At 50.3% G+C, this 14,675-nt stretch overlaps 1 protein-coding gene across 2 annotated transcripts; it reads left to right on the top strand.

Moving 5' to 3' along the window:
• Positions 1-339: 339 nt before the first annotated feature.
• On the top strand, positions 340-12,676 carry LOC119096885 (gastrula zinc finger protein XlCGF17.1). 2 transcript variants are annotated; one of them, XM_037219871.1, is made up of 6 exons: positions 340-373; positions 507-705; positions 1,352-1,472; positions 2,425-2,558; positions 6,554-6,655; positions 9,507-12,676. In XM_037219871.1, the coding sequence occupies exons 4-6, from the start codon at positions 2,510-2,512 to the stop codon at positions 10,520-10,522; spliced, it is 1,167 nt and encodes a 388-aa protein (XP_037075766.1). In that variant the 5' UTR covers positions 340-373; positions 507-705; positions 1,352-1,472; positions 2,425-2,509; the 3' UTR covers positions 10,523-12,676. The 2 variants fall into 2 exon arrangements, with proteins under 2 accessions (XP_037075766.1, XP_037075765.1); XM_037219870.1 differs by having other exon boundaries at positions 1,352-1,476.
• The last annotated feature ends 1,999 nt before the right edge of the window (positions 12,677-14,675 follow it).

Genomic DNA, 14,675 nt, shown 5'->3' with positions numbered 1-14,675 from the left:
TATTGCGCCTAGTGAAAGTTGCACATGCAATGACGTCATAGAGCCTGTACTCAGAACGGGAATGATTGCAGAAGACGGGCGCGAAAGATAAAGTTGGAGCATGGTTTGTTGCGCCTGAGGTTTGGTCGAAGAGCAGTGACGTCATATCATCAGCTGATGCTCTATGGCCTTAAATCGGCTCAAAAGAACCCATCAAAATGTATGACCCGTAACGTCACACGCTGCGGTGATCCGTCAAAGAATTGATGTTCGATCGACGCAAAACCGTTTTCAGTGACGTCACAATATCAGTGGATGCCTCACAGCCTTTCCTCAGCACGACAGTATACAAACCTTGCAGCCATGGTAGCTTGTGTTAGGGTGGGAGTTGCAGGTAATGAAGTAAAGGAGGGATGTTTTTATCCAGTCATTACTCAAAACGTGTGATGTGGTGGATATTACTTACAAGTATGGTGCAGCTTGTGCACATGACCCTGTCGCATACTCAAACCATCTTCTGATTACAGAAACAGACATCCAGCCAGCCGGGGCCCTGCACTGTGGGGAGCCCCCCTACAAAAGTGCTGAGGCATGGCTTGCCCCAACCACACTGACAAGCCTTGTCTTAAGAAAAATGCACAACCTGAAGCGCAGCATGCAGTCACCAGTTGTATCAAGAGCTGTTCAGTGGTACTTATGGCCCAGCCTGAAACCATGTGGCAAGAGGTGTGTTGCATGCTTTTTGTATTACATTTCAGGTAAAGTAGGGTGACAAGAGAAAGTATTTGGGTATGCTTCCTGCATAAAGTGTTGCATGTACTATTGGTGTGTGCCATGTACATGCAGATGTATGCTGGCGTGAGGGCATGCTACAGATTGCTGGGCTGACTGTTATAGCATAAATGATGCACAAAGGACAGTGTGAGCTTTTTCACACTGTTGACAGTGGCATCAGCCCAGAAAGACAGAATCCATGCCTGCAAAATGAGGAATGCCTTATAGTGTTAAGCCAGTAAAGTTGGATGGTAGCCTATGAGATGGCTGTGGCCAGCTCCTGGCACACTTCACAATGGTGGTGAGAGTCAGTGGTGAGGATGAGTAGCTGCAGTTGTTATGTCTTCCCACATGTCTGACTGTCACTGTCACTGTCACTGTCACTGCTGCTGTCACCAGGCCAACCTTTTATTTTTATAATTTTCTGGTTGAGGAGGACTGTGAGTCTATTCAAGCTGTATGATAAACCCTCACATGTGTGTGTGTGTGTGTGCATGTGTGTGTGTGTAATTAAGGCATAATTTCCATATTGGCATGTGTTATCACTTGTTTTGTGTTCACTATCTCCTCTCATAAGTCCTCCCTCACTTTTTCACAGGAGACTGAGTCTGTGATCAGTGGCATGACCAGCCACTGGAAGAACTGGGATGCTGTGGCTGCCCCTGATCACATACCTTCATCATCACATGATGCTCCAGGGCTCAGCAATCTGCATATATGTGGGTGAGAAGAGCTTGATCAAATTTGCCTTCTTAGGCTGGTGGCATGGTTAATGGCTTTTATTAGAAATAATTGTGGGTTGTAGGCAGAAACCCTTGTCTTTTAGATGATGCATGTCCTTGCTCAGACGGTTTGAGCTATGTTATTACCTAGTAAATGAGCAATGTGGAATACACCTCAACATTGCTAGTGCATGCACAACATATAATATATGGTTACATTTGCATCTCATTAGACCATACTAATGCATTGCTTAGCTTTGATGAGCTCATGATCATTATTGGTATGCTGATGATAACACAGGACTCTCTAAGTGCTGCAAGTGTTTCAGTTTACAATTACCATTTGGATGACTGCTTATGCTTCTGTACTAAAGAGTTAGAGTGATTATAGTGGTAGTCTCTGGGCTTTGCATGTGACAAATTGCAGTGTTTTTTATTGGCCTCTTAATCACATGTTGTCAGCCCTGATCTGCTGACACAGTGATGGAAGTGTCATCCACTCTTGCATGCAGTTGATGGCCTTTCCCACTCAATCTGCCCCCTGCTCTGTGCACTGCTTCGGTGACAAGCCTGGAGCCGACCTGGCGACCACGTGACCTACCACGTCCTCGCGGTAGAGTCTCCCCGCCTCGCGACGGCGGGTCTGGCTCGGATCCGGGAGATCTGCCGTGCCGCGTCAGTGCGGAACCGGGGACCGCCTGGCGCGGGACCGGGACCGGGACCGGGACCAGGACCAGGACCGGGACCGGGACCGGGACCGGGACCGGGACGCGGGACCGGGACGCGGGACCGGGCCGACCACGACAATCGGGGCTGCCGTCACCGCAAATTGCTGGGCGCTGTTAGCTGGTGGGAGCCCATGCTCAGCCTCGGAGTGATGTGTTTGCCAGGTGTGGTGCCGCCTCAGCCGTCCAAACAACGCCGATATGTGTGTGTATGTGTGTCGCAGACGGTATGAGCCGGTGACCAGGAGCTCCAGGTCAGTGCCGTCCGACGGAGAAGATGGCGCTGAGGAATGGGGGCGTACTGTGCTGATGACGTCAGAACAGCCGGACTCCCGAGTCAGCAGTCCTTCAGGTGCAGGTGAGGGCGGTGTCACAGCATCGGACGGCCGCGTGGTGCCGCCCCGCAATGCCGCCCTTCACGTGCAGGTGAGTGCGGTGCCCCAGCATCAGACGGCCGCATGGTGTCGCCCTTCAGGTGCAGGTGAGCGCGGTGTGACGACATCAGACGGCCGCGCGGTGACGCCCATCAGGTGCAGGTGAGGGCGGTGTCACAGCATTGGACGGACTCGCGGTGCCGCCCCGCAGTGCCGCCCTTCAGGTGCAGGTGAGTTGATGTGTTGCTAGCCTTGCGGTGCGATCGCGGGTGTCGAGTTTGCCCCCAAGCCAAGGTGATGGCATTGGACTGCCACCGGTTGTTATTCCGGCTGGGGTCGAATAGACAGGAGAGGTGTGGTAGAGAAAGATGAGGAAAGGAGGATGGAGTGGATGAGACGAGACGAGACGAGACGAGACAAGAGGACAGCAGAACACAGCACTGCACAGAACTACTTGGTTTGATGAATACACGTGTGAATTACGTAAGCTGTGAAGTGCATTTACGGGGGAACATTATTCACATAGATAAGACAGTAGTAATGGCCCTATTCCTCAGAGAAAAGCCAGGTGACTGGAGATACAGATGCGTCGATATTTTTCGGGGGATTAAACCAGGAGCGGTAAGCCATTGCTGTGATATCGTGCATATCCAACTAAGTATTTGAATGTGTGAAAGTACGTGTACATGCAAAGGAATTCAAGTAAACGAGTATCACGCATCACGCGGATGCGTGGGGTAACTAACGGCGTTTGATGTACTCAGCACTTAGTACTATACTGAGTGTACGTACTTCACTGTTTTTTAACGTGCCCAGTCCGCCATCCTTCAGTTTCTGCAGGCTGATTTCTACATCAGTACTGGAAGGTTCCGGAAAATTCTTGCCGATGTCTGGAAATCTAAACGCCACATTCGGGGTGCGACCTCGGTGAGGCTGATCTTCGTTGCGATCTTTGGTGTCTGTCCCACGGAGATCGCTAGGTGCGTTCGCGGATTCGGATGGTACTGCTGCGCCGCCTATTGAAGCTGGCTGGTCTTCGCCCGGTGGAATCACAGTAGTTGTGTTGCTGCCGTCACGCAATTTTTAGATGTACTCTTTCCGCCGTTTGCCGTCTGCAGAATGCTCAAATCGTGTTTCTTCTTTAACTAAAATGTCTTTAGATGCTGACTGCGCTTGCGCAAAGTTCTGACCTTTCGCTAGAAGATTAATTCCTGCGGTATTAAATTCTACAGACTATAAATCATTCACTCTGTTTTTACTTATTGGGCTATCATTCGGTTTTTCGTAGCAGTCATTCACCTGGCGCTTAGCTTGAAGTTGTGTGAGCGTGTTAATCAGTCTTGGTCTATTTTCGCGAATAGTGATTTCAAAAATTCGTTCACACGTCGCACATGCGTATCTTTTGTTCCTTAGGAAAGATGAGATTGATCCGAATAAGGGTGAACATTGTGTTTCTAAAAAGGCATTTGAAGACCTTTTTTCGAAAAGTTTCTATGATTGCCTCGCGCACTAAAGCCTTAGCAATGCCAGCAGAACGAGTTAAAGCCCTAGTCTCGGAGAAAATATGGGTCACAGGCTTCAGTGCGTCTTTGATGTACCGCGGGACCTAGCTTTTCCTACGGCAGGCAATTAAGAATTCTATGCGTAATTGAATTTTAGTTAGTTTTTCTTGATTGTGGAGAGCTTCAGCCAGCATTTTCTGGCGGCTACTATTGGGTTCAAGTTTACGAAAGTTGTTAAGCGCGTTTGTGAGAAACATTAATCGCATAGGTAAGACAGTAGTCATAGCTTTATTCCACGGAGAAAAAAAGACAGGAGAATGGGGATATAGATGTGTTGATATTTCGGCAACATGCCTTCATCCGTTATATCATCTGTCATTTCTGCGTGCGGTGGCTTTACGGAACAAAACTCCGTGTCTTTTAGAGAAAATAATCGACTCTTGGGGTTTGTTCCTACTCATCTGTGGGGCACCAGAAACTTTTAAAAAGGCTTTTAATAATTTGGAGGCGGCAGGATTAGCAGAGGGCAGCATTTTCTTCAGTGCAGATGTCAATTTATATGGCAATATACCAGTCAAAAGGTTTAGTGCTGCCGTGAAAGCTAAGGTAGACAAACATTTCCATGACATTGATCGTTTTGGTCCGTCGCAATCTGCGGTCTTTTAGAACAATGTGTCAAGGGTAATGTTTTTTTTCGATCGGAGATGACTTTTACCGACAGAAATTGAGTATAGGAATAGGGAACCCTTGCGCTCCTCCTATGGCGATACTGTTTTTAGACCAATTTGAATCGAAGGCCCTGGCCGCCAGCCCATTAAAAGAAACTTTCTCAGCTGGATATATAAATGATTATGCTGGGGTGTGGACGCACAAACGGCGTGCCCTTGAATAATTTGTAGAATTCATGGACAAACAGCATCCAAATTAAGCCTTTACGATGGAGCGTCAGGGGGCGAAAAGGGTCCCATATTTGGATACACTAGTGCCGGGGAAAAGAGGAACAGCCGCACAACGTTAGAGACGGAGCTCTTTATCAAGCCCACCAGCTGTGTTATAATTCTGCACTGCGAATCTGCGCATCCAACTTCCACCAATCGCAAAATAATTTGTAAGATATTCCACAGGGCTCTAAACAGGTCACCATATAGTGAAAAGGAAAGAAAGGACATAAACAACAAATGACTTTTGCTGTTGGGCCATGTGTATTCACCGCGACTTTTTTTGCAGAATGTTGGAGGAAGCAAAAAAGAGGTAGCGCGTGGGGGATGGGGGTAGGAGTCGGAACACGTCCTATCGGACGAAGGATTCTTAACGCTGCCTAGCATAGATGAGCACTTGCTTTGTAAAATCAAATACATCGTTAAGAAATCAAAACTGCGCGTACGCATGGCTTGGAAGAACGACAATAAGCTAGAAAAGTCGCTGGTGAAATCCTGTATCTCGGAGCCTACGTGCCCAGTTGGCAATAGATGTCATTTATGTCAGCAGCTGAGTGCGTCGTAAAGCCCCAATTACACACAGATGTCATTTATGCAAGCCTGGGCTTCAAGGGCTTTGCACGCAAAAAGCGTGGTTTACGAAATTAAGTATTAACTGTGTTAAAAACATGGGGGACAGAGTCTATGTCGGGGAGTCATGCGCTCTATTCGTTTATGATCTAATAAACACCTGCGAGATGCTAAAAACAAAACAATGGATACCTCGTTCGTTGACCATTTTCTCGCTAAACACGCCTGGGCTGAAATGCGGGAATGTATGGACCCGATGCTCCTTTTAGAGCTGAAAGTCATCTGCAGAGCACGAGACTACCCAGACGGAAAAAAGTTAATCTGGTATTACAAAAAGTTGACAACCAAACCTAAACGTACAGGGCTCATCGTTGCTGATTATTCGAACGTGATACGTACCTTGATGTGTGATGTGTGCTAGCTTAAAATCGTTTACATGTATAAGTGATGCCTGACGCGTGATCCGCGATGCCCGTTCAATTGAAATCGCTTGCATGCACAATTGACGCGGGATGTGTGATGCCTGTTTAATTCAATTCGCTTGCATGTTTGAATGAAGCGTGATGCGCGATGCCTGTTTACTTGAATTCATTTGCACGCACACGCATTTTCGCGTATTCTTATTCTTAGATATGCACTGTATCGCAGTAGTGGCTGGCAGTTGCCACTTGTTTAATGTTCTGAATGTTGGTGTCCTGTAAAACCGTGGCTAATTGTTTAAAAAAAAACTGAAAAATCGATTAGTGTCTTTGACAGGCAATTTTCAAGTTACTTCTACTATTCGCTTTGACGAAGGCATGTCGCCAAAATATTACCGCATCTATATCTCCAATCTCCTGGTTTTTCTTCGAGGAGTAAGGCTATGATGACTACTGTCTTATCTATGTGAATTCAAAGGTGAATGTGAATGTGAAAAATCATGTAAATACAATACAGACTGAGCGTGTTCAGCCATGCGATGTTTTACAGGCGCCGTCTCAGACGGTGACGTCCCGCCTGATCCGTTGGCGTTGTCGGCTGCAGATGAAGAGCTGCTGAAACACGACACTGGCTTGTCACCTGGCACAACGGGTGCGTACTAATCTAGGCTTGTGCCAGTGGGTGTTGCGTTGCATCGTCGGAATGCTTGATTCATAATGGAGAGGACATGGGCTCGTAACTCGTGGCCACCGTAGTACAGGATAAAAAAAGAATGGAAACAAGTCAAATGAGAACAGTTGAAGGACAAAAAGTCGTGATGGAGAACGTTGACCGAAGACATGTGCCTGATTCCTAGTCCCGATCCGCGGTTCCCTCTGGTTCCTTTGTCAAAACAAAACTGGATCCTGGTTCCCACTGGTTCCTTCGCCAAAAACAAAACTGGTACATGCTTCACATCGGTTTTTTAGTCAAATCATAACTGGTTCCTGGTTCCCACTGGTTCTTTCGGCAAACCAAAATCCTGGGTCTTGGTTTACACTGTTTTGGACAAAATACAAGCCTGGATCCTGGCTTCTTTGACAAAGCCAAACACGGGATCCTGGCTCACTCTATTTCCTGTGACAAGACTCAGTCCTGGATTATGCTTCTCAGTAGTTCTTCTGACAAAGCGAACCCTGGGCGCAAAATGACCGTAGAAGTCGACGCGCCCTAAAACCCCAATCATTATCAAAGCGAACCCTAGACCATGTTTCGGGCTGGTTCTTTCGACAAAACAAAACATTGGATCCTGGTTCTTACTATTTGTATGCAGCCAATGGTCCTGGTTCCTTGTTACCATTAGTTCTCTCGCTAACATTGAATGCAAAGACGTTAATTTTTGTCGTTCATCTTTTTGTGGCTCAACTTTTTGTCGTTCGACTTTTTCCGATTCGACTTGTATTCTTAGCGACCGATGTGCTTCAATTTTCCTCATTCCACTCGTATCCTAGTCGACTTTCATCTCCGTGGTCTTTTTTCGTTTGACTTGCGTTCCAATTTTTCCCATTGGACTTTTTGTCCGTCTTATCCCAGTCGGCCGTCATCTCCGTCGTCTTCTTGTTTGACTTTTGCGCTCCACTTTTTCCATGAGACTTTTTGTTCGGACATCGGCCTGTTGTGCTTCCAGGACAACCGACGCAGACTATCGCGATTTGGATGAGCTTGCCTGTTACAACTTTCCTGCGTCATTAGGTTACCGAACTAGGTTCTCAAGAAGCATGTTCTTATTCTCTTGCGCAAAATCCATCAGATTTTTTGTCTTTCATTGCGTTGTGAGCAAATATTTGTCGGGCTAAATCTCCGTTAACATGACATTTCGTGCCTGCAAAGTTATCTGATGGGAAACCCTGAAATTGTATAAATCGCATATTAACTCCTCACACGCAGAATTTTTAACATCGTGTTTGTACGCGCGATTCTCCGCGTCCCTTTCCTTGCGTGCCCATTCGTTTGCTGTCATGTCTTTTGTTGGCACCCGCAATTCTTTGCACAGCATTGCTTTGCACGTTGAGATATTTGTGTCGCATGTTTTTACCGCGTCTTCTATTTTCGTGAAGTTTATGCAAGCCTGCCGCTCTCTGTCGGGAGGGGTCCAAATATCTTTAACGTGGTGACGATGTCATTTGATGACTTGCAGCAGGTTCTGTTCGTACATTCCACACGTCATCAGTACCTCGTTGCTCAAGGATACGAATCCCACCTCGCCCGAGAAAGTCGCTAACCTTCGCGATCCTGCGTGGAGTTCCTCGGCGATCTTGAAGCGAAGTGTTTTCTCCCATTCACCGCAACCGGCGGCAGTGAGGTTCCTGTTAATTCCGGACGCCGCCGGGATTCCTTCAGACCTTGTCATGTTGAGGTCTGCGATGGTCCTGCTGGCGAGGATATCCTTTGCCGAGGGATCCACCTGCGCATGCTGGGGCGTACTCTCCAATCCCTGTGGCCAGAGTGTGGCGAACATTATCCCCTCTGCATCGCATGGAACACTGTCTAAAAACGAGATACCAGCCAGTTTCCGATGAAGCACCAGGGATTGTCGACCGACTTCTTTGATTCCTATATGTTCAGCCTGTATCGTAGAGCTCTTCCTCCGTCGGTCCCGGATGGATTTATAGATAACCACTCACACCTTCGGAGAGGGAAAGTAATTACGCATCTATGTCAAAATGTCACCCGATGCGAACATTTCACCTTTCCGGAAAAGGTAGTGTGGCAACGTTTCACAATAACACAAATGTATCGCTCGGAAGTATGCTCTGGCTGAAAGTATTCCCAATATTTTATACAAGGGGTGAACGTAGAGTTGCGTCACCATAACGTACTTAATTTTTTGTCGACGGTTCTCTGCCGCAAGTACATGAAAACGAGGTCAGTTTTTGTGGCGTTGATGCGTAACATAGTATGCACATGGCTTGAGTTTTGCTCAGCTTGGTTGGTTGGGGTAACAGCAGTGAACAAGCTGTGTGTCGTGTGTTATTTTGCCATCCTATAATACTGCATTGGTTTTGCACGAAACTCATCGCCATCGAATCATCACTAAAAGTCACTAATACCGTCACCACGAAGCATATTTTGCTCTAGCTGTATCGGCTTTGCGGTTTTCATTACTATTTGTGGATGAGGTAGCTGCTCGTTTCCCCAAATCAGCAGAGTTTGTACTTTTTATGTAATACCATGTCGCGTGAATCGATGCAAAGAAATGAGATACGTTGGCTCTTGCAAGCATGCCTCCCACGGAAATGTGTACAGAAGAAATGAACTGCGACCTGGTCGGAAAACTGATACTTATTTTCAAATAATGTTTGGAGCACTCCTAAAGTTAACCTGCCCCGCTGGTTAACTGTTGGTTAACCTGTTAACCAACAGTTCACTGTTTCCAAAGTGAAAAGAGTACTTGCTCATTAAGTTCTGTGGTCAGGCTCGTGCAAGTCTTGAATGTTGATCTAACTAAAGCTGCTCTTTTCAGGTTCTTCATTGCTTTGCTGTGGATACTGCGGCTTCCATCCTTCAAATCAAGACAGTCTCATGGAGCACCTGAGATGTCAGCATCAAGAGGAGTCGTCTGGCTGGGCCTTCCACAGTCAGAGCCAGTGTGACAGCGAGGGCTGTATGCGCCAATGCTGCGGAGGGGCGCCCAGCGAAATGAAGTGCTTAACACGCTCCGTTCTACCTCACCATGATGCGAAGCTGTGCAGATATGACGTGTGCGGCAAATCGTTCGCCCAGCGGGACATCTTAGCCTCGCATGTTCAAACCCACGCCGCCGAGAAATCGTTCACGTGCGAGGTCTGTAGAGAGTCGTTCAGCGAAGGGGACCAGCTCACGTACCACCTTAAAGGCCACACGGAGAACAAGATGAAAACTTGCGAGGTATGTGGAAAATCATTCAAGTTCCAAAGCAGCCTTATGCGTCATCTCCTGAGTCACACAGGTGAAAAGCCGTTCACCTGTGAATTCTGTGGAAAATCATTCGGTCACAAGAGCAACTTTAAGTTGCATCTTCGGACCCACACCGGTGAGAAACCGTTCAGTTGTGAAGTCTGTGGGAAGTCGTTCTATCAAAGGTTCGACCTTAATAATCACCTCCGGACTCACACAGGTGAGAGGCCGTTCGTTTGTGAAGTCTGTGGGAAGTCGTTCGGTCTCAGGAAGATCCTAACGTTCCACCGTCAGACCCACACAGGGGGGAGGCCGTTCAGTTGCGAGGTCTGTGGCCAGTTGTTCGCGCAACGTAGCCACCTCACGAATCACCTTCGGGCCCACACCGGTGAGAAGCCGTTCAGTTGTGAGCTCTGTGGGAAGTCGTTCGCGCAACGTGTCAACCTTACGAAACACCTTCGGACCCACACCGATGAGAAACCATTCAGTTGTGAGCTCTGTGGGAAGTCGTTCAGGCGGCGTAGCCGCTGTAGGGATCACCTTCGGACCCACACCGTTGAGAAATCGTTCAGCTCGGAGTTCTGTGTGGACTTGCTCAGGTAACTTCACACCTTTGCGAAGCGCCTTCGAACTCGCAGAGGCAAAATGCTGACCAGGTGTAACGTCTGCGGGAAGTCGTTCCTTGTGAAGTCTCGCCTTACGTATCACTTCCGGATTCCCACATGTGAGAAGTCGCCCGGTCGTAGGGTCTGTGAAAGGTCATTGGGTCGCAGTGGCGCTCAAACTGCATCTTCTGACCCACACCGATGGGAAACTGTTTGGTTGCGCGCTCTGTGGAAAGTCGTCCAGCTGACGTGGCTACCTTGCCGATCACCTTTTGGCTCAGCGGTGAGAAACCGTTTATTCGCGAGCTCTGTGGGGGCTCGTTCAGGTGACTACATCTTTACGAAGCACCTCCGGTCCCACAAAGGTAAAAAAACCGCTGAGTTCTGAGTCTCGTCGCCGGTTGTTCAGCGACAGGAGCAGCCATGCTGACACCTGTGGGGAGTCATTCATTCAGACGAGCCATTATGCTCAGCACCTTCAGGCTCCGAGAGGTGAAAAGCCGTTCAGTTGTGAAGTCCCGGAAGTTGTTCCGTGTGAAGTCCCACCTCATTTATCACCCCCGGATGCGCACAAGTGAGGATCCGTTGAGGTGTGAGCTCTGGGAAGTCGTTCGGGCACAGAAGCAACCCTACTATGCAATTGCAGATCCAGGACAATAGAAAAGCTGTGTATTTGTAAAGTCTGTGGATTGTTGTATCGCTACCGCAGCACTCGTACCTATCGCGTTCGAGCCCGCACCTGTGAGAAACCTTTCAGCTGCGGTGTGTGCGGACAGCGTTTTGTTGAGAGTAGTGTGTATGTTAACGTTTGCGACCACTACTTTCAAAGCTTGTGCTGTGTAAATTGTCGTAATGCATACCTGGGCACGAACCAGGTTAATTGTGGAACGTGCGGCAAGTCTTTCAACCTCAGACGTGTACATGGACGTTGTATTTGACCCCGCCCCAGGCGGTGACATTGGATTGTACCGCAAGGCATTTTGTGAACCGTGCTCTTCGCCTTTTGTCTTGGATGTTGGCTGCCAGCCGGAAATAAACCTGTCCAGGGTTCCGCTCGACCAACACCGGTTTCCACTCCGTCCCACAGCGTAGTAGTATTTCCGACATGGACTCCAGGTACCAGACCACAGCGTTGAGGCCGCTCATATCCCGAAGACGGCCCAGTTGCGCGCTCGATGGTGGTGACGGCGCTGTAGGAGGCGCACCGTTAACTGTGCGTCAGGAATATGCATCAACCGTGCATTATGACTTGCGATTGTGGTCACCATTGGTGGTGGCTGACTGAGCCGGGTTCCGCCAGCCCGTTTTGAACCGCTGGGAAGTGGCTGGCAGAAACTACTTGTGACAAGTGGAGTGCGCGCTTAGATCAGCCACCGTGCGTCTCTTGGGCCGATGAACGGAGCTGAGCAAGATATGTCGTTTACGATTAATCTCAGCAAGCTTGCAAAGCGGCCCGGGTTTGCTTTCGGGATAGGGGGCTGCAGCTATTTTGATGCACGTCGTGCTGATTCCGCTCCGAGCGAGCACTGCAACGCCCACGTGCCCTCGGCCATCTGGCCGGTCGGTAGCTGAACCCGTGGAGAAGTGGCTCACTGTGTTGTGTTGCAAACATGTTTAGCCACCATAAACATTCGCCAGGCTGTATGCATTGATCAATGCAAAATACATCGACATGTATCAACGCTATCAGTTGAGTTAGTTGTATTCACGAATCATTCCAATAAGTGGTGTTGTATTCACGAATTATTCCAACAAGTGGTTTGTGGTTTGATTTGGTACAATGACAACAGAAGCATAGATTTAACATAGTAACATGACACCAACGGAACCACATTCGCACCTTATCAATCATCCAGTCGTTCGCACGACTCAGTCAAAAACAAAATAATTAACAAGATCTAAATCGTCAGCGTCAATCACCACTGTACCCCGGCTACATCGTGGGCACAGCCGCAGTCTGTGTCGGAGGGGGCCCGGGTGCGTACCTTTTTGCATTTGTCTCTGCAACGTTGATAATCTCATGTGCAATTCTGGTTCACATGTATCGTGCATTACCCACGACGCTGAGAGCGTTCGCGTTGTGTTCTGGTCGCCTGGTATCGGTGCCTCTCGTCTCGGCGCTTCGCACTTTGGTAATAAACATGGAACCGTGTCAGCGAGAGTATTTCACGGATTGGATTAATGCGGGCGTCACCGATGAACCCGACGCGAGCCGGCCGCTGCCGCCGTGCGTGCAGCCGCATCAGACAGGTGGCGAACCGACTCGGAGTCAGCGCACAGTCGCTGCAGCTGGACGGCGACTCAGCCGTCGACTCCCAGGTCCGCCGCGCTTGCTTCGGAGATGCTGAAGATACTGCTGCACCGGTCGTTGCTGGACGCAGGCTGGTCCCCTGGGCACACAAAGATACTGTGACGACAGTAGCGAAACCCTGCCTTGCTTCGTCTTTCCTCTAAGTGCCTCTGGCGCAACCAGAGGCTGCCTGGCTCGAAGGCATCGCGTGCTTGGACCGCATGAGTCACTAAAGTGGCCGTCTCTGAGTAGGTTGTGATCTGCAAGGGTAGAAAACGCTGGATATCTGAGAAGCTTGACATTCCTAAAAATCGTGTTCATTATATATCAATATATCCACATACCACATATCCATGGGTAGGAGGTCATGTATTCAGTCCACTCATTACTCGGCTGATGCCCTCAGGCGTATTCATACTTGACTGCGCTTAATCAGCCCGCTATCCATCCGTTTCCATTTTGCAGCACTTAGCATGAATTATGGACGAGCTTCAGGAAGGCTTTTTCCGAATCTCTGTCAGTTTTGCATCGCCGCAGGACAGCAGCCGCCGGAAAGGTTTTCTCTGTATCGGAGGGGAAAAACAGGAGAGCAAACACCCCCTCCGTGACAGAGCCTGCGATGCACCCGCACGGCGCGGCCTTGCTGGTGACACAGTTGCCACCCGCAGCAGCGGCCGAACTACAACCGTGCTGCCAGCCGCCAGGCAGCACGTCAGGGTATCACACCCTACCTCCCTAACGATACATCTCCTCTACAGGCCTTCCAGGGGGTACAGTCCGCCGACCGGACCTGCGCCCCGGATCCGCCGCGATTACCCCACCGACCCCAGAGACTACCCCGCCGGTCCCGGTACCGTCGCGGCGCCCGCCGACGCCAACGTCCGCTTCGCCACCGCCAGATCCGCCGACGCCACCGCCAGCCCAGCGCCGCCAGCGCCAGCTCCGACGCGGACATCACCGACTCCGACCACTGTGGGTCAGTCGGCGCCTCGGCCAGCTCCGTCTGTGCTTCAGCCAGCTCCACCGGCGCTCCAGCTGAGTTCACCTGCGGCTCCGACAGCCGCACTGGCCCCCTGGACGGCGCCGGTCCGCCGGTCGGACCAGGGCCGGCCGGCGGCAGCTCATCAGCGTGCTGCGACCACAGGGCGCTCCCGATGTCCACCTCGCAGCACACGTGTCTAGTCCAAGCGGCCACTGTCACGCGCCTCCACTTCTGCGGGCCGCCGTCATTGCGGGCCCACACCGCCGCCAGTCTCGAACGCTTTGGACTGACCTCCTGTGGCTGGCCACTGCCGTAGCTGCTGCTTCCTGAGGTTCTTGTCTGGATCAGGCTGAAGCAGACCCAGTCGGGTCCGGACATTCCACCCCAGCACCATCTTCGCTGGTCGCCATCCCGTTGACGCGTGCGGCGCCACGCGGCATGTCGCCAGAAACGTCTGCAATCTGCGTGACAGTGAGCCGCTGTCCCGCATCGCCGCCCTCAGTCCGTTTTCGGCCGCCTGTACGGTCCGTTCCCCGGCTCCGTTGCTGCTTGGGTGGTACGGCGCTATTCTGACCCGTCGTATGCCATTATGGTCCATGGACTCGACGAACTGCGCTCATGCGAACTGGGGACCGCTGCCCCATACCAGCTGCCTGGGGAACTGCAGCGAGGGAGCATCGCCCGCTGCTCGCGGATCGAGCTCTCCGTGCTCGTCTCGCGCATCGGCAGCACCTCCAGCCACTTCGCGTAGCTGTCGTACACCACAGAGAAGCTCGAAACATGGAACGGTCGCCCGACCCGCAACCCCGGGCGCGCAGGCGTATCCTCACCCGGCTCGTGGCAACCCCATCCTATCTGATTCGGCCCCTTAAAACTGGC

Source organism: Pollicipes pollicipes, unplaced genomic scaffold (assembly GCF_011947565.3).
Source record: "Pollicipes pollicipes isolate AB1234 unplaced genomic scaffold, Ppol_2.1 Scaffold_4295;HRSCAF=5057_pilon_pilon_pilon, whole genome shotgun sequence".
Classification (NCBI taxonomy): Eukaryota; Metazoa; Arthropoda; class Thecostraca; order Pollicipedomorpha; family Pollicipedidae; genus Pollicipes; species Pollicipes pollicipes.
The sequence above is the reverse complement of the archived record's forward strand: the minus strand, read 5'-3'. Positions and strand labels throughout refer to the sequence as shown.

Excerpts from the sequence above, each read along its gene's own strand:
- LOC119096885 (XM_037219870.1), top strand. The coding sequence starts at position 571 with ATGGCTTGCCCCAACCACACTGACAAGCCTTGTCTTAAGAAAAATGCA. Across the intron at positions 706-1,351 it reads CTGAAACCATGTGGCAAGAG|GAGACTGAGTCTGTGATCAG; the intron begins GTGTGTTGCATG and ends ACTTTTTCACAG. Across the intron at positions 1,477-2,424 it reads AGCAATCTGCATATATGTGG|ACGGTATGAGCCGGTGACCA; the intron begins GTGAGAAGAGCT and ends TGTGTGTCGCAG.